The 19,490-nt window shown below is 43.9% G+C and overlaps 1 protein-coding gene across 3 annotated transcripts in view; it reads left to right on the top strand.

Annotated features, from left to right (window-relative positions):
- ctnna2 (catenin (cadherin-associated protein), alpha 2) overlaps positions 1–19,490 on the top strand; it is a gene marked incomplete at its 5' end in the record, with an annotated part of 495,295 nt that overhangs the window by 75,031 nt on the left and 400,774 nt on the right. For all 3 annotated transcript variants that reach the window (XM_080759408.1, XM_080759409.1, XM_080759407.1), the window contains one exon: positions 2,805–3,008. In XM_080759408.1, coding sequence (XP_080615534.1) covers positions 2,805–3,008 — 204 coding nt within the window. The remainder of the gene's footprint in view (positions 1–2,804; positions 3,009–19,490) is intronic.

Raw genomic sequence — 19,490 nt, 5'->3', positions numbered from 1 at the left:
CCCTGTCCCCCCCATGCCCCTGCCCCCCCATGCCCCTGTCCCCCCCATGCCCCTGTCCCCCCATGCCCCTGTCCCCCATGCCCCTGTCCCCCCCATGCCCCTGTCCCCCCATGCCCCTGTCCCCCATGCCCCTGTCCCCCCCATGCCCCTGCCCCCCCCATGCCCCTGCCCCCCCCATGCCCCTGCCCCCCATGCCCCTGCCCCCCATGCCCCTGCTCCCCCCATGCCCCTGCTCCCCCCATGCCCCTGTCCCCCCCATGCCCCTGCCCCCCCATGCCCCTGCCCCCCCATGCCCCTGCCCCCCATGCCCCTGCCCCCCCATGCCCCTGTCCCCCCCCATGCCCCTGCCCCCCCCATTCCCCTGCCCTCCCCCATGCCCCTGTACCCCCCCCATGCCCCTGTACCCCCCCATGCCCCTGCCCCCCATGCCCCTGCCCCCCATGCCCCTGCCCCCCCATGCCCCTGCCCCCCATGCCCCTGCCCCCCCATGCCCCTGCCCCCCCCATGCCCCTGCCCCCCCCATGCCCCTGCCCCCCCCATGCCCCTGTCCCCCCCCATGCCCCTGCCCTCCCCCATGCCCCTGCCCCCCCCATGCCCCTGCCCCCCCCCATGCCCCTGCCCCCCCATGCCCCTGTACCCCCCCATGCCCCTGTACCCCCCCATGCCCCTGTACCTCCATGTCCCTCTACCCCCCATGCCCCTGTACCCCCCCATCAGCTATCAGCAGCGGCAGACAGAAAAGAAGACAGAGCGAACACAGCGGGATAGCATTAGCATGATAGCACAGATTCAGAATTGCTTGGACCCCGACACGTTATTTGCAAAGTTTGTTTGTAATGTTCAAAGTTCAAACGTAACTTACTTTTAACTAAACGCGGGTGAAACAGTGTGCAGCCGTGCACGCACGCGCGCGCACACACATGGAGTGGACGGATTGATGTTTATCAAAAACAACCCTTGCTGAGCGTTTTCTTACAAAAGCGTGTGCGCAGCGTAAATGATAATACGAATGACCGAACTGGCTGGATTATTCATGTCAGTCTGTCAAAGCCAAGGAGAATGTTACAATACTAATTCACCATCGAGCAGCCTCTGCACTGAATGTCACACTAACATGATAGAACAGCAGGCTAAAAACGGATAGCCTGTCTAATGTCTATCCATCCATGAGCAACATATTATCTATCTAGCTCTGGTCCATAGCTCTAATGTGTTGCACATATTAGAGGTATGGAACAGAGCTACTATCTATCTATCTATCTATCTATCTATCTACAAAGTATTAGCATAAAACAAATTGATTGTATAGATTATATGAAAACAAACAACAATAACAATGATATCATGATGCATATCACTTTTTTGTGATAATTGCTGAAAATATAGTGTATAATATTTTGACATATTATTTCCCGCCCCTACCTCATATCACTTCATTAAATAAAAATCACACCTGAAGTGTGAAGAAATCACATGTGAAGTGAGGGGCGCTCTTGTCATCATACATTATCAGAAATCATCTCATACTGGCCAATCAGAATGCTTGTTGCCTGTGATTGGTTAGCTGATTTGCTCGTTTACATATGACATACATTTTCCCTGACTGTCAATGGCTCATTTTGAGATGTGTGGGGACAAAAGCTGTATATTGGAGAGCCCCTCAAAAACACATAATTTTTCATCGTGCTCCTAAAATAATTTGTGTGCTACTAGATTTTTCAATTTAGGAGCACACGGGGTACCCTGCCCATGCCCCTGACCCCCCATGCCCCTGACCCCCCCATGCCCCTGTCCCCCCCATGCCCCTGTCCCCCCATGCCCCTGTCCCCCCCATGCCCCTGACCCCCCATGCCCTGGCCGGCCCCCCATGCCAAAAATATGTTTTCTGCTTCTCTTTGTTATGGTCTGTTAAACTTCCACTCAAAACCAGCCAGGATTTCCATTTCATCACTTCCTCTGCCGTTTACCTGAACTCACCTGGATAACAGCTGTGTAGAAAGATCATTGGTCTCATTGTGTGTTTTATAGCTCATGCTTTGACCTTATTTAGACGTTTAAAATTAGCCCTGGCAGAACAAACGCTTCAATTAGAGAATATTTGACTGTCGGTCGATGGGCCAATAGGACCTCTGTGTTGAAAATCGGGCTATAAAGTACAGAAAGTTTGTTGCCTCTCATAGAAAAACACTGTAGGCTGTACTGGGTCTTCCACTGGTCTCAGACCATCTGGCGCAGCATTCAGTATGTACTCCTTGACCGACCCCACTGTTGATTTCATCGACTAATACTATGACAAAGAAATGCTTGTCGACTAGCTTGTTTTCACTGACGAAAACTAAATGGAAACTAAATGAAAACTACGGTATGATGACTAAAAGTAAGACTAAATGTATTGACAATTTGTCAATTTCATCAACAAATTAAAATAAAAACTAGACTAAAATGTTAGGAAGGCACTAGTGGGCAAGAGATCCAGTAAAAAGTAATTTTACACATGGTTGTAGAGCGGCTATTTTCAGCAAGTGTAAAATCAGTCATTACGACGGCATAGAGGCACCACCGAAATACATTTTAGTCGACCAAATCAACTGTAGATTTAGTCGACTAAAATAAAAAACTAAAACTAAAATCTTATATTTAGTCGACTAAAACTACACTAAAACATTCCAGGTGACTAAAATGTGACTATAAAGAAAGATAAATAAAAACAATTCAAGAGACTATGACGACTACAAGTAATCAAAATTGGTTGTCTAAATCAACCCTCCTTGACCCTCCTCTCCCATCTCCCCCCCCCCCAACAGAATAAGATCATCCTTGACCCGCTGACCTTCAGCGAGGCTCGGTTCCGCCCCTCCCTGGAGGAGCGTCTGGAGAGCATCATCAGCGGAGCGGCGCTCATGGCGGACTCGTCCTGCACGCGGGACGACCGGCGCGAGCGCATCGTGGCCGAGTGCAACGCCGTGCGCCAGGCCCTGCAGGACCTGCTGAGCGAGTACATGAACAACGTGAGTTATGATGCCTGCATGCATGCACTCTCTTGTGACTGCAATGACTGTACACGCACGCACACGCACACAGAGACATTCACGCACGCACAGACACACACACACACACACACACACACACACTTATCAAGTGTCAAGTGGCAACAATTGTCATTAGGCTACCTGGTGATGAACCAGAGATGTATTTTGTTTAAATCTCATAGCCTTAAGATTTAAACAAAATCACCCATCGTCACATTCTTTTACATGTGTGTATAGTGTAGACTAAAAAAAAAGGTGAAAAAAAAAACTATTCTAAAAGAATGTGCCACTTCGCTCCCCACTTTGAGCGCTTTCTGAAGAAATGGATTGTCCTCGCTGTCTTGTTCTGAATGGAATGAGGTCTGTTGCTCTTTGATGCCGGTCAAAGGGAGGGAGAGAGGGAGAGAGAGAGGGAGAGGGAGAGGGAGAGAGAGAGAGAGAGAGAGAGAGGGAGAGGGGGAGAGAGAGAGAGATGTGGTTTTTCCCCCAGATGAGATCAATGGTGTGTCGTACAAACTGACGGCGAGATGCTAATGTAATGTTCACAGTGTGACACGAGCGACGCCGCGACTATTCAGGCTCCGTGGCCTTAATATAGCAGCATACATCACGGTAAACCCCCGTCTATAACAGCCACTGCGGGGCAGTTACCAGGCCAGCCTGGGCGCTTTAGATAACCCCATAATGGCCTCCACTCCGCTGCTGAGTTACGACAATGTGTGAAAAAGGAAGGCTTCCAGTGCACTTGTGTTCCAAGCTAGCTGCAGGGATATAGCGGGGACTCACAGTTGGAGTCAAAGTGTTTTTTATAATGTTTTAGTTTTTTTGTGGCGTTCGCCTTTATTTTAGACAGACAGTAAGCTGTCAGGAAATGGGGGAGAGAGATGGGGGGGTGACATGCAGTGATGGCCGTCGGGATCGGGAGTCGACTGCCACACTACCATGGATTACCAGCCAAGGTGCCTGGACCGCTGAGCCACGGCCCAGGCCATCAAAGTGTTTTTTTTTTAATGAGAATCGGTTTCTTTTAAAATAGTTTTGAATCAATTTTTATTTGAATCGCCACCCCGTTGAATCGAGAATCGTTTCGATTTGAAAAAACAAACAAATTGTGACCCCAAGAATCGAAAATTGAATCATGACATAGCAAAAGATTCAAAGCTCTACCTCACATGCTACTTAAAACAGAATTACATTTTGGGCGGCGGCGGTGGATCAGCGGAGTGGCCGGTAGAGCACCCGGATGGGAACCGTGAGTTTCTTGGTTCGATCACTGGGTTCCAGAGTTCGTGTCGAAGTTTCCTTAAGCAAGCCCTAATTTCTCCTGATGTGCCAACATTTGTGACCACATTTGACTGTGGGACTGCCATTGGATTTTTCATGTCATATGAAAGCAGGGAATCATAGCTTCAAATTGACATATTAGTTGTTCAGTTTGACCCACCAGTTTTGGAGATATGGCATATAGAGTAATGTCTTGCAGAAACCAGCGAGTTGAGAAAACAGGCTTGAAAGGTTCACTTCTGTGGTCTCCAAGGGGCGATTCACACTATGGTCCCGGGTGCGCACTCGGGACCACTTGGCAGATGTTGTGGTATTGTGAATGATGTGTACCGTTCCCGGGAGCGGATCGCCCAACCGTTCCCGGGAGCGGATGGGAGGCGGGTCTCTGGACCGTTGAAGTGTATTCAGATACGGATTGTTCCAATGTGAATGCATGCGTACCTAAAGAAGTTATTTTTTAAGAACGTGACATAATCTCTAGTCGACGAGCCAAGCGTCAACAAAAAAAAACACACGGACACTGAAAGACACGTAACACCGCAGTACGCGCTGATCTTATTCTGTGGACTACACGTGACTCATGGGCTTTGCTTGGCCAAAGTACACGACACTGGAGTACAGAACTGACGGACACAGTGAATAACAGCCAGGCTGACAGTGAAGTAGTAGGCTATAACAGCAAAGAGGCAATGCAATGCAATGTGTCTGGATTTATTGGAGACAATGTCGCAGAGTTGATGGTCAGTGTCCATGCACGCCAGGCATCAAGCATAAGTTAAGGGATAAGAGTAGCACAATATGGGGGCCCTTAACATATGAACTCCAGTCATATGCTTTAAGGACATGCAATGCAGTGGATTTAGAATGTGCTTGACCAACTCACTAACGTCAATCTGCCACAGCTGGCGTGTCATTAGTGTCCATTAAGTCAGTGGCACACTCCTGCTGGCCATTGATCCCCGTATCAATCCCTTCGCTGGTCATTGATCTCTGCCGTATCAATCCTCCCGCTGGTCCAGGAATCAATGGCCTTCTCTCGTCCAGTCCAATGTGTGTCTGCTACATCCTGTTTGCTCACACAATGTCTGCATGGGGGCAATAAAGGTTGGATATAGCATATGTGTGACTCTTTTTGATACAGAGACAGTCATGGCGGCAAGACTAACTGTTCAGGATAGGAGGAAAACAGATTTGTTTTATTTATTTTATCCAAAATGTACTTTGGTACATTTTGAGGTATTTGATCATTTCCTATGTCCAATACTTTTACTTCTACTCCACTACATCTCAGTGGCAAATATTGTACTTTTACGCCACTACATTTATTTGAAAACTTACGTCACTCATGGTTACTTTGTAGATTTTGATTCGTATAACAAAACATACATTAACCACTTCAGCCTTATTTACATTTCAGTCGTTTGAAAATAGCTGATCTAACAAGCTTGTAGATCTGCTATTTTCAAAAGAAATACATCTCAAACTGGAGCCCCCCCCCCCAGCTATCCGGCCAGGAATCACAGATAAACAAATTTCTCGCCACTTTTCAGCTGGAGATCCACTGCACCTTTATTGTCACCTTGCATATACTGTAGTGTATGTACCTTATTGACACTTTACAGTGTCGGCCGTAACAGCAATTAATTATATCGGATATCGATATCGGCCAAAGTATCTCATCGGCACATACCTTGTTTGTAGATTCAGAAATTGGCTCATCGTGAACCCAAGAGGTCTTGCACATCAGCCACAACACATTCTAATGGTAACATTTTCCAGAACTTGTCAGCAGCCTCATGGTAGCGGGTTTCTAGTAATGATAATGTGGGTGAAAACAAATGCAAACTCACAACGTTTCACTGTACGGACCGTTGTTCATGACCATTAGCCTCCTGGTAGCTGTTTTCTAGTAATGATAATGCGAGTCAGTGGGTGAAAACTAAAGATATAACCCTAAACAAATGCAAGGAATTCGGTGTTAGCTTCACATTCTGACAAACGGTTGTTTGGATGGACTTTCATGGTATTTCTTTTTTCAAAATCCGGTATTTTCATTTGTATTGCTGACAGGAAGACACATTAAAGTATATTCAAAGGATCTCTAAAAGCATCTCTGCAAAATACATTATTTTCATCATTGAATTATTATTATTATGCTTATGAGAGAGAGAGAGAGAGAGATAGAGAGATATAGGAGTGGGGTAGGGGCCATGGTCTTTTCCGTATGTTATTTGCATTCATACATTCCGTAGCATTCTAAAATATAAATACAATCTGCATTATATATTGTTATATAAAAAACCCTCTTTTGGCCCAAAATGATAAATTGACAATTTGCCATCCGTGAACCTGTGCTGCACTATACAAAACAACATTGTCCCCCAAAGTTTACCGAAGTCTTATAAACATTTAGTTGTTATTATTTCTGCTCCTCCATTCCTATTCTGCACCCCCTCCTTAAAGCTAGAACCACAGCACAAGGTTAATCAATGTGGTAGCAGGCAATAAATTAGGTTCAAGTGACAGCAGAATGTCCATACCTGTCCCGAGCGCTGCTGACCGGTGATTGGTGACAGCGGGACCCGGCTCCCTGGCTGGTGCTGAATCATCAGGAGCAGCTGATTTAGTTACGGCAGCCTCGACAGCGCCGATCTATCAATTGATCTGCAGGGGGGAGTAATGCATTACCCAAGTCTGGGTCAAGGGAAGGGAGCCCGCCAGGCAGGCAGGAAAAGTCTGGGCCCGGGCAGAGTCGTACAGCCAGAAGGCATGGTGGTGTCTGTCTGGGGCCCGGGCGGAGTCGTACAGCCAGAAGGCATGGTGGTGTCTGTCTGGGGCCCGGGCGGAGTCGTACAGCCAGAAGGCATGGTGGTGTCTGTCTGGGGCCGGGGCGCGGAGTCGTACAGCCAGAAGGCATGGTCTTCCTCTCTGTAGATTACATGATTTAGTTTGAAGTGTTATATTTTCTTTTGTGTGTTTGTTGTTGTATTGTATTTATTTCCCCCTTTTTGTGCAGTCTCTGTGTTTTTATTTATTTATTGCACAGCTGCTTCCCTTTGTCAACTTGTAGTCATTTGTATTGTTCTTAATGAACTTTTAATCTGCTTAATCAATGACCTCTTCCAGATAAGGAAAGCGTTCCAAATAAGCCAGCTGGCTTCTTCCTTTCCTTGCATTGTATTTTTGTTCTTTGGTATGTATTGTTTATTTTTTTTATACTATGTGCTAAATAAATAAACCTAAACTTAAAAAACCATGCTGTCGGTCTGAGCCGGGCATGGACTCCTACAGCCAGAAAGCATGCATGGTGATGTCTGTCAGTGAAATGGACAACACAAGGGGCACACACTCACAGAGGGTGGCTGCCTGTGAGTGAGTTGCAGTGGACAGGATTTAAGGGTGTTGATAACTGAGCAGTATAATCCAGGTTTTAGCAGAGCGGATGTCGTGTGGGAACGTAGAGAGAGGAGAGGATGTCAGAGAGAGAGAGAGAGAGAGAGATCTTTAGCAGGAAGACTGATGTCCTTCTCGCTCACACACAGCCCCCCTGGGGGGGGGGGGACTGCACACCAAGTGCTTAATCAACAATTGGGTTGAGTGATAGTGTGTGTGTGTGTGTGTGTGTGTGTGTGTGTGTACGTGCATGCATATCCCATGCATGCATGTGTAATGTTGCCATTAAAGATTGGATTACCGTCATCAGAACATCTGTCCCGTTCTCCACAAGTTAGTGAGTTAGTGTGAGGTTGCACGCACGCACGCACGCACGCACGCACGCACGCACGCACGCACGCACCCTATTGTCTGTGGGAGCCTCTTCTGTGTGTGTGTGTGCGTGTGTGTGTAGATAGACTGTATTTCCAATAGACCTACAGTATGTTTACTTCTACTCCACTACATCTGTATATTGTAATATTGTAATATTGTACTTTTACTGCACTACATTTATTTGAAAACTTTATTTACTAGTTACTTTGATTATTACAAAACATAAATTTTTACTTTTGATACTTTAAGTACATTTTGATGCCAATGCTTTTGTACATCTTATTTTATTTAGTAACGAAGTTGAGTACTTTTTGTCCACCACCGGGAGAACAGGCTGATCGATAAATCCCCCCCAGCTCCCCCTCCTCCTCTCTAGCTGTCCGTCACCAGAGGTCGACTGAAGGACGTATAATGGATGTAAAGACACTTGAATCTCCAACGCCACAGACTGCATGGGTCTGTCAATGCTAATTGGGTGCATGCATGCATGCATGCATGGGAAATATATATATATGTGACCTGCCATCGTGCAAATTCCAGCTTTTCAGAAAAACGTATTTTTATCCTAAATGAGTTAATAGCACAGGCAGACTCTGGACATACTAGAACATGTCCACAGAAGTGAACCTTTCAAGGCTTTTCTCAACTCGCTGTTTTCTGCAAGACATTACTCTATAAGCCATATCTCCAACACTGGTGGGTCAAACTGAACAACCAATATGTCAATTTGAAGATTCACTGCTTTCATTTATGACATGAAAAAACGAAAATGTAAAAAAAAAATCCAATGGTAGTCCCTCAGTCAAATTTGGTCACATATACTCAAATGTTTTACTTATAAGTAAAAGTATCAAGGGCCTTTCAAACGGGAAGCGATCTAACACGCCTATACTGTAGTTCATTCTCAATGAGACCTTAGTTTAAATGTTTTTCTGTATATGCGCGGAGAAGTCGAGGGGCAACAACGCAAGCGTATTATAACGTGAGCGCGGCCCGTGAATTTGTTACGCGTTTTGTCGCCTGGATCAACTACCACAGGTCTCCTCCACGTCTTCTCTAGAGGGGCGCAACAAAAACAAAACAAAAAAAGCTAAAGGAATCCAGGTCTGGTGAGTCTGGCTTGCGTTGTCGCACCGCGAATGCTCCGCGCAAAAATGCGTGGTCGGTGCTAACTGATCGTGGCATGATGAGTGCGACATACTGTAAGAACGCTTATCAAACACACTGTGGAGTCATTTTGAAAGTGTTAATCGCTCACATTGTGCTCTTATCATATAATATAATTTGTATATTATGCCTTACATACATATAGGCCTATTTGTGGTTGTAACAAAATCACACATTTCTGGAGGGATTATTTCCGTGTCTTGGGAATTCTCTTGCCCTACATCAGAGCTAAGCTCAGTGCCACAGACATGACTCCTTATAGTTGAAATGTGCTGCGAGCTGCTGGGGCTGTGCTGAGGTTAAACTATCTGACAGTTCCACTTTCACGGCGAACAACACCATGCCCTCAGGCTGATTTTCACGCACGCACGCGCACACACGTGCACACACGTGTGTTGTGGTGTGAATAAATGTTCCATTTATGTCGAACACAGCTGATTACACATGCTATGTGATGATGTCTCCATGGATAAATCCATTCCTGGGACAGAGAGAGAGACACAAGAACAGAGATGTTATGCACACACGTGCAATTGTGCGGGCGTGCATCCTGTTATCTAAATTCTATTGGCCCCCAGAGGGAAATATAATAGTAAAAAAAGATGGGTTCCCATATTGGGAGACCACTATCTATTTAACACTGTTACTGAACACACACTCTATAGCAATGATTACTGTCACAATATAGAGCTATTTAACACTAATTTTAATAAAACAATATCACATACCCTACCTTTAAGGCACTTTAATGGAGATTATACAGTATCAATAGTACTATAGCATTCTATTGCTCTCTTCCATTACAATTGTTCCCTTTTTGCTGTTGGACATTCAGAATGTTTGGTCCAAGGTTCTAATCCAGGGTATTTTATGTAGCATGAAACAAGCTCATCATTTCTATTTTTACAACAAACCGCCCAAAGCAGCCATGAGTGTTAACGACTGCAGCACTACACACTGGCACTAGGAATAATAAAAAAAACACAAGACCAGATACTAAATTCTCCTTTTTCTTTTTTTCTTTGTTAGGATTTGTGTTCATGTATTTTTCCCTTTGTTTTTCCTTGAAAAATCCAATTCTAGTAGTAGTAATAGTGGCTCAGAAGTAAAAGTGTCTGCCTGAGAAGTGAAAGCTTCCTGGTTTGATCGCCTCTCTCTCCTTGTGGCATTAAATCATGGCAGTTTTCTGAAATGCCTATGTTTCTATATCAGTGGTTCTCAAACTATTTAATGTCAAGGACCCCAAAAATAATGTAATATGCCACCGACACCCATCTGAAAATATGTTGTTCCAGGGACCCCCCAGAAGCAAAGATTTGAGTTAAAAACGTTCGCTCTTAAAGTATTTATTCAAATAGCCCAGAAATGGGCTATGCCAGGCATGTGTTGCATGAAACAAAGCTACAATCTATACAATATATGACGCTGAGAGATGCACAATATTTAAATGATGGCCGATATCCGATCTGTGATACCGATTTTGCTGGGCATTCACCAGCAAAATCGGTATCACAAATCCCCTTCCCCCACAAACAGCTGGTTCGGGGGGGGGGGTACCGTCCTAAAGTCGTCTCTTCAGTGCTACTGAACATTTCTGATGAGCCGAAATCATTTCGGCACTACAGCGCCAAAACAGGAGTATGAATCGGCCCTTAGATAGTACTTTTTGTATATAGACTTATAGATAGTATTTTATACAGACGTATAGCATGTTACCTAGAAACTAGAATTGCATTTTATGTAGTCATAGCACTTTATATTACATATGTATAGTTTATAGTTTAATTATATAGATACTCCACTGTTACATTCTTAGCTTACGCATGTTTCATACTTTGTATGTATGTGATGTATTGCCATGATCATGCTTTTTGTTATTGCTTAATGTAAATCGCTCTGGATCAAGAGCGTCTGCTAAATGCCTAAATTGTAAATTGCTGAGAGTACAAAGCCATTGACGGTCACGTTACTATTGTGTCATCAATGCCCGTGACAGGAATCAGGATTATTAGGTGTAGGTATAGGCAGTAAATAGATGACTGGGTACTTGGTGCGTCTTGGAAAGTCTGTTCACTCTGGTGACACGACGTTGGATGCCAGGGACGTGCCGAGAGTGTTGGAGGGGCAGGGGCTGAAATCCCATACAAAGAGGGCACTTTACAAGCTCTCAACGCGTTGCGTCGAGAGCTTGTAGATCAGCTATTTTCGGGGCGCAACCCAGCACCCTTTATAGCTATAGAGATGCAGGTGCGACAACATGCATTTGGAAACAAATTAGTTCAACACAGTTGTTGAGGAGACAAGTTCAGGAGACTTTCGGCATGGAAAGGAGTGGCATTTGCATTTCTTTCACCATGATAGTGAATGCTGCATTCGTGGTCTGGAAATGGCGGCAGTTGTACAGGCGGGTAAAAGGGCAGTTGGGGCTGAAGCCCCCTTTGATGTCTATACGTCCCTGTTAGATGCGTCTTAAGAGTAATGTTAACTCCATAGACACGGCACTCCATCTTAAACTATTCCCAACCAAGTGCCCAGTAAGGCTATCCAACACTGAAGCTGCCACCACCTGCTGGCGAAAAGTGGAACTGCAGCACTTTCATGGCGGTGGACGGACGTGACGTGACGTGCGTCAGCCCCGCTGACGTCACGTGCTATAGGCTAGCTCGCTCGAGCCATTGAGTTATCATTGTACTTCCGGCAGTCTTCCGGGTGCTTCAAAACGCCACTGAGCAACTTCCATTGAAATGAATAGCTTGGGGGCGGGGCTAGCGCTCCGGTTCGGTCTCTATCCTTTTATTACTCTATGTTCCCAACGAGCAGTGCCTTGCATGTCTGCATGAATGCTAATCGGTTCATGCAGTGCACTTTGTGAAGCAGCTTTTTCCATCAACGTGTGCCATGTGTCAAGAGTCCCTGCTTGTTTTAAACATGCACCTCTTATGCTCTCTCCATCGTAGCACAGCTTTTTGTCACAGCTTTGTGTCAAATGCACTTGTGTAAACTACTAGCCTACACGAGGGTTTCTATTATAATTGTAATAATATTTATTTGCTGTACACAGCTGAACAGCATTGACTCTCTGAGAGTGTACATATGGATCCTAAAGGATTGTAATAGCCTTCATGTGGATGTGTAGGGTAGGTCTAAGTGGTGGACATTCTGAAGAAGACTGTTTGAGTCCAAAACCATCAGCTTTGTGATTTGCTGTTCTGTTCCGTCCGTGTGCCTGTGTGTGTGCGTGCGTGCATGTGTGTGTGTGCACGCTACCAGCTAATCTCTGGCACCGTTAACCCAGTCGATGCCAAACTTTGCACACTCCCAGGATGCCAACGATGTACCTCTGCCCCAAATTGTCCAGAACGGCCTGTTATAGCGCCACCAGGAGGCCGTCTTTTGTAAAACATTTTTTTATATTACTCCTCCAGATTCTGTCCAAAAATCCTGCTAATTGTTACACACTATCTATATAGTCATGTGCTCAAGACGCATCTGTCCGATATTTCATATCCCATCCCATATCCCTAGCTAACATTGGCTTTCAAAGTTTGCAGGACTGGCCCGTTTTGAACAAAAAGCCTCAAATCATGAACGCAGTGTGCAATTTACGTGAAATATTTCACGGACTTTCCTACTAGGCTGAGGAATATATTCACATTTGCCTGTTATAGCGTCAACAACAGGTGGATTTTTGCAAAACACATTATTTTTTTGGAACAAAATGCCTCAAATCATCAAATTTCCATCCATGGCGTAAGAAACATTTACATAAAAAAAAAAAACATTACCCTTTTCACATTGGTCTATTATAGCGCCATCAGAAGGCCACAACCTGACCTGCCCTGGTGGAGACCTGTCCCCCGAGGGGCACTTTATCTAGTTTCTTCTCTTTCCTACTTTGGCACTTTCAGAACCCTTCGTAGAGGCATAACCTTATTTACATGATAGTTTAAAGCAGAGTGGTGTGCGTCTGTGCGTGCGTGTGACGTGCATGTGTGTTTGTGTGTGTGTTCTGTGCGCGTTGTCGTCATGCATACATGTGTGCAAATGTATGTGCATTAGTATGCATCCATTTAAACTTTGCATGTTTAAGGACACTATGAAAAATCACCAGTTTCACATAATCATCTATTGATATTCCATCACAGCACGAAAGCGAATATTGGCCTCCTATAAATATGATTTCCATTTAAAATGAGATGATATAGCTGAGTTCCGACAAACACAAGATTTTCATAATTAATGAAGCTATTTGAAATGCGGTGCGAGTAGCATACATCTCAACTCGTATTCAATTATATATTCATTGTTGATAGACTATGATGCTCATTATATTCACTGTTGATGGACTGTACATAATACATATATTATCCCCATATACTCACTGCTGAGGGCCGGTTGACACGTCAAGTTCTCATATTCACGGTTGATATAGACTGCATAATGCATTCATATACTGTATTCATGACACACATGCAGTTGCGTATTATTCATGCATATATTCACCGACGATAGATTGTAAATTGGCTACTTATTATGTTCATTATATCAATAAATACAAGGCAGTCAGACCCTGTGCGGATGTCTAGTGTCAGACTCTGAAGGCCTGTTCATAATAGTCCAGTTTTCGGTGACCACCGGACACTTCAACGTGTCATGAGGTCACTGAGTGCAGCGCACGGGGCATGGTCACCCCTCACACAACGGTAATTTTGTCACCTCTCTTCACCGACAACTGGACTATAAATAGGCCATAAGTCTATTTAGGCTATTTTTCCCCCCCTGTTATCCTTATCTCTCCACTCCCACCTGTGTTTCATGCTCACTTGGATCAATAGGCCTACAAGTTGATCTTATCTAGAATGTAAAACAAAGTAGTACTATAGTAGTTGACACATTCAACATGGCAGGTGTGTTTGTGACATGCCAGGTTTAACCCATTCTGGGCGGGAACCCCCTTTGGTGTTTCAAGGATTATGTTATACTTTAGCTATTGAAAAATAGCAGATCTACAAGCTCTTGGGTCTGCTATTTGAAAGATCGTGAAAATGTGGTGGAAATATTTGAATATATATTCTTTCAGAGTGAACAAGACAATTTGTAGAATCGTTCTCAGGTCTAAATGTGTTCATATTCAACAAGGTTTTTTTTAAAATATTTATATTACTGTATAAAATCACCCCAAGGGGTCTCTGTGCACTTACATCAAAACCACAAATCATAGCAATAAGAAAACATAGTAAAAAATAGTAAAATGTTCATAGCTATAATTCATCAGGAAGGAGAAAGAGAAAAAATATATAAGCACAGTATTTGAACAACACAAGGCCGGACACGGTGAACATAACAATGGTTTCAATGAAACTAGGGCGAACCTATATGAGAAAAGATGGGTGGTTTTTAGCCCAGATTTAAGAAAGGTCTGGAGAGTTGTCATCTCTGACAGCTTGAGGGAGAGCGTGTTCCAGAGCCAGGGGGCACCATGTGTGAAGGCTCCGTCCCCCTGAACCTGAACCGTGCTTTTTATTGCGTGTTGTGACTGTAAGTTTTCCGGCCATCCTGAGAGAGCAGTGGTCTTGGAAGGGATGGATATTTCTACAGTGCTGCTCGTTGGTGACGTCATTGATTATTTTCCCCTCGGTCCATTGTATCATCAGCGACGATCTTTAGCGACTATATGATGACATATCGGTCATATCGGCCTGAACCTCTACTATAGTAGCCTACACACAGTCACACACACATACACACACTGCGTGCGTACGTGCGTGCATGCGAGTGTGTGTGCTGTAAATAACAGTACCAGTTGATCAACTAAATCGCTGTCAATCTCCGTCGCAAACACATATTCAAATTGTTATGAAAATTGAATTGACGGGAATGAAAGTGGTATTTTTAACCTTCACATGCAGTATACAAATTTAACCTTCACATGTAGTATACAAAAGTATGAAATGATGTGCCATAAACGGCATAATTATATTATGTGTTTCTGTACATTATCATCTTAACAGCGAGGCAATTCTTCAAAAGGTCATTGAGCTATTAACCACAACTGAAAAAGGCGTTTAACTTCTTTCCCAACACTAGTCTCTGATATTTTCCACCGTTGCTTTCTTGTAAACTATCCTCCAGAATAAAGCCATGAAAGAAAATGCATTTTACGCCTCATTCCAAGTCGAGGCAATCACTGTATTACAGTCGCTCGGATGGCTGTGAGTTGTTATTATGGAACCAGAGGGTATAACCCATTCAGACCTGAGGATTCGTCTGTGTCGTCTTATAGCTTTTAACCACTTTAACCGTTATTTTAGATGTTGAAAAATTGCTGATTTACAAAAATAGCTGATCTACAAGCTCGTAGCGCTAGAAAAATTGTGAAAATGTAGAGGCAAATCATTGAATATAATAATTCTTTCACGGCAGACGTTTTTAACTCAAATCTTTGCTTCTGGGGGGGGTGGGGTTCCTGGAACAACATATTTTCAGATGGGGGTCGGCAGCTAATATACATAATTCTGGGGGTCCTTGACATTAAATAGTTTGAGAACCACTGATATAGAAACATTTGTGTTTTTTTTTCGGATTTAGAAGACATTTGTAGAATGGGGTTCTCGGCTCTTAATGGGATAATGAAATCTGATTCAGCAGCTAGCGTTACAACATGGCAATGAAAAGGATCGATGTGACACACTCCATATGGTTTATAGAACTACACTTCTCCTTGAAAACTGTATATCATTCTCTAGTGATATTGCTTTAATTGGATTACTAATCACACGCAAAATAGGTCACAGCTGCGTGACATTCTTCTCATATTCCCGCAAAGTGACCGAATCATGACTGCGGTCAGTGGATTTCTTATCTGGGCTTCTGAGCAGAAGAACTTGTGATTTTATAACCTGTGTTGTTGATCCAGTATAAGTAAAAGACTTGGTTGCATGCTGAAAAATTAAAATAGAAAATTGCTGCCATGTCAGATTAGAGTACTGTTGCGGTAAATAATGGGAAACGATATTTATTGAATATTTGAATGAATATTCAAATATACTAAAAATAAAATAAAGTTTGACTACCGGTGTACAAAACTCTCTCTACGTCGTCCTCAGACGAGCCCTCCATCGGCGTCTCCAGTCATCTCGGTCCTCCGTACATCTGGCCAGCTCATTTGTCCTTTCTGCACCAGCATCTTTCTTTAGTACGTTCATGTAGGTATATATATATATACCGGTGTGTGTGTGTGTTTGTGTGTGTGTGTGTGTGTGTGTGTGTGTGTGTGTGTGTGTATATATATATATATATACTGCGCACACCCACACAAACACAAAACGTATATCATATACAAATGTGCCTAAGCTCTAAGCAAGCAGTTCAAATCAAATTACGTAGGAGGGTGTCGAACAGCAGCCGACTACGCATGCGCGCTCTCTCTCTCTCTCTCTCTCTCTCTCTCTCTCTCTCCCCTCTCAAACACTCATTGAATGAATCGCTCGGTACATCACAATGCCACTGTAATGGATTCAAAATGGTAACATATAGGTGAAGCTGAAACAGGTGGTCCTCCAAAACGTTGGATTGTCCCTCGGGGGTATAAAGACTTTCCTTCCAAGTCACGTGGCCGGTACGTTGTGACTTGGTGTCAATGAGTTGATTGAGATGATTATGGAAGGAGCTCTGGCTATTAGAATATCTCAAAGCTCCTCGTGACCTTTGCCATGGGGATTCATTGGAACAGTATGTGGTTAAATGTTGTGTCGAAATGTCAGTCTTGTATAAGCAATACTGGCATAATGTGCTCCAGTGCTTTCTTCAGTAGAATGTTCAGAGTATGTCCTTCCATAGCGTAATGCATATTCTTATTGTTAACGCTCTTATTATTCAAGTTCATAGTAAAGCCACACCTTTGGATGCATCCGTGTGCTTTTATCTCACACAAAATATACTGTATTTCAATATGTTGATCATAATGTCAGTCCTAGTGTTCATGTGAATAATCACATATGGAAAATGTTATCGTTACTGTCGGGAGAATTTTTGGCATATTGAACACCCTGTGTGCGAAAATATTGAACCAATGGAAAGTAGTAAAAAGTGCTTTGGACAAAACCTCTTAACTCCATTGGACCCTCAAAATGTCTGCTAAAGCAACGAACTCCACCACCTCTCCCCGTCTCATGGAAGTAATTGACAATATATGAAGTTACAACACCAACTTTGATGGGGATGTATTGTATTGTTTTAAAAATATAACCTTCTTTATTTCCTGAAAAAATTAACATTTTGGAGTTATGAGGTTTCCACCCGACAGCAGAGATATGAATGTTTTGATGGTATTGGTCTCATTGTTAGAGCAGCAGACATACAGTAATTAACTGCGATTGCCTTAACGGAGCACTAATGGGGAGACAGACGACTTTCAATGTCTCAGTTAACGGCCCCATATGGTCAAAACGCAGAATGGCCATTGTAGCACCGTGCCAGGATTCCAAGATGTTGGAGGTAAATGGGAGCTATCAAGTGAGTTCACTTTGTTAACTTTAATTATGTAAATGGAAGCCAATGGGCCCTGATCCTTGCTGAAACCTTGCCCATATTTTTAGTCCTATACGTGATAAATGACTGAATTCAGTATCCTGTTTAGAAAAAAGTGCATTGTTATATTATTGTGTGTGTGTGACTGTGTGTGTGTGTGTGTCAGCGAGGCAGAGAAAGGGGGAACAAATAGACGTGTTCGGTGTAAATATTAGTATAGGGATAGATGGGCTGTACAGTTGCAGATTTAGTTGAAATTAGTTTTACATCTCAAGTCTTTGAAGGCGAGAGCCACCTTCCCGTTTAGACTGAATCCCAAATCCAAACGAAAGCATCATGCTCTATTTTACGGTTCATCAAAAACATCACACTAGTGTGAAGTGAGAGGCCCCTCACTGTGGCCGCTCATCTTTCTAATGAAAGTCATTAACGCATTGAGTGCCACCTAGTGGACTTGTGTGCCACGTGATCCGTGGCATTTTTGACTATAAAGCCATCCTGTTTTTCGCCGTCTTGGATGCTAACAGTAACAGCATCAATGCTATAGCGAGCTGAAATGAGGCCAATCCTTGCTCTAGAAAACGCCTTGCTCTAAAAAAAATTCCAATCGCGATCAGCGGGTAATCTGAAATGACCTTCCAAACATCACCGATCTGTTCAAAACCACGAACAGCAGCGTAGTTTCCTAGAAAAGAGCGTGCAAAGGTCGCGGCTAATACAGAAGCTAAAGGCTATGGAGAAACAGAAACGGTGCTATAGCGAGACCTTAGCAACCGGAACGATTCCAAAAAAATAAACACGGCGAGGCAATCTCATAGTGATATCAAACGCCTTATGACGAGCCTATACTCTCATGAGCGCCCCACCCCCGCCTATAATGAACCTATAGGACGATTAGCGCCCCGCCTATAATTAACCTATAGGACGAGCCTATACTCTCATGAGCGCCCCGCCCCCGCCTATAATGAACCTATAGGACGATGAGCGCCCGCCTATAATTAACCTATAGGACGAGCCTATACTCTCATGAGAGCCCCGCCCCAGCCTATAATGAACCTATAGGACGATGAGCGCCCCGCCTATAATTAACCTATAGGACGAGCCTATACTCTCATGAGAGCCCCGCCCCCGCCTATAATGAACCTATAGGACGATGAGCGCCTCGCCTATAATGAACCTATAGGACGATTAGCGCCCCGCCTATAATTAACCTATAGGACGAGCCTATACTCTCATGAGAGCCCTGCCTATAATTAATCTTTAGGACGACGAGCCTATACTCTCATGAGCGCCCCGCCTATAATTAATCTATAGGACGAGCAATACCTGTGATTCTCAACAAAGGTGCTACAAAATATCTCGTCTGTTGCTAGATCTATGCCTTGTGAATCAGTGCGAGCTGCGGCTAAATGAAACCAAGCAAGTTCATTCAGAGACACTGTACTGTCCTCGCTGTGTGTACATTAGTGTACATAGTTAGGCAGTCAGCCAAACTCCTTTAAAAAATGACATGGGAGTCAGGGTGTAGCTCCAGTGTTTGAATGTCACACTTCACATCACCAATAAATGGAGTAAAACTATAAAAAAGAAAGAAAATGGCTGGCTGTAACAAACGAGTGAACACACTGCGCTAATTTACACAGTAACAATCCACAGCACATGTCAAATAAATCAATTAAATGTTTTTGAGACCACCACTACCGTAGTCAAGTT

The sequence above is a fragment of the Protomyctophum bolini genome (assembly GCF_963924005.1).
Source record: "Protomyctophum bolini genome assembly, chromosome: 3".
Lineage (NCBI taxonomy): Eukaryota > Metazoa > Chordata > Actinopteri > Myctophiformes > Myctophidae > Protomyctophum > Protomyctophum bolini.
This window is presented reverse-complemented; position numbering and strand designations above follow the sequence as displayed.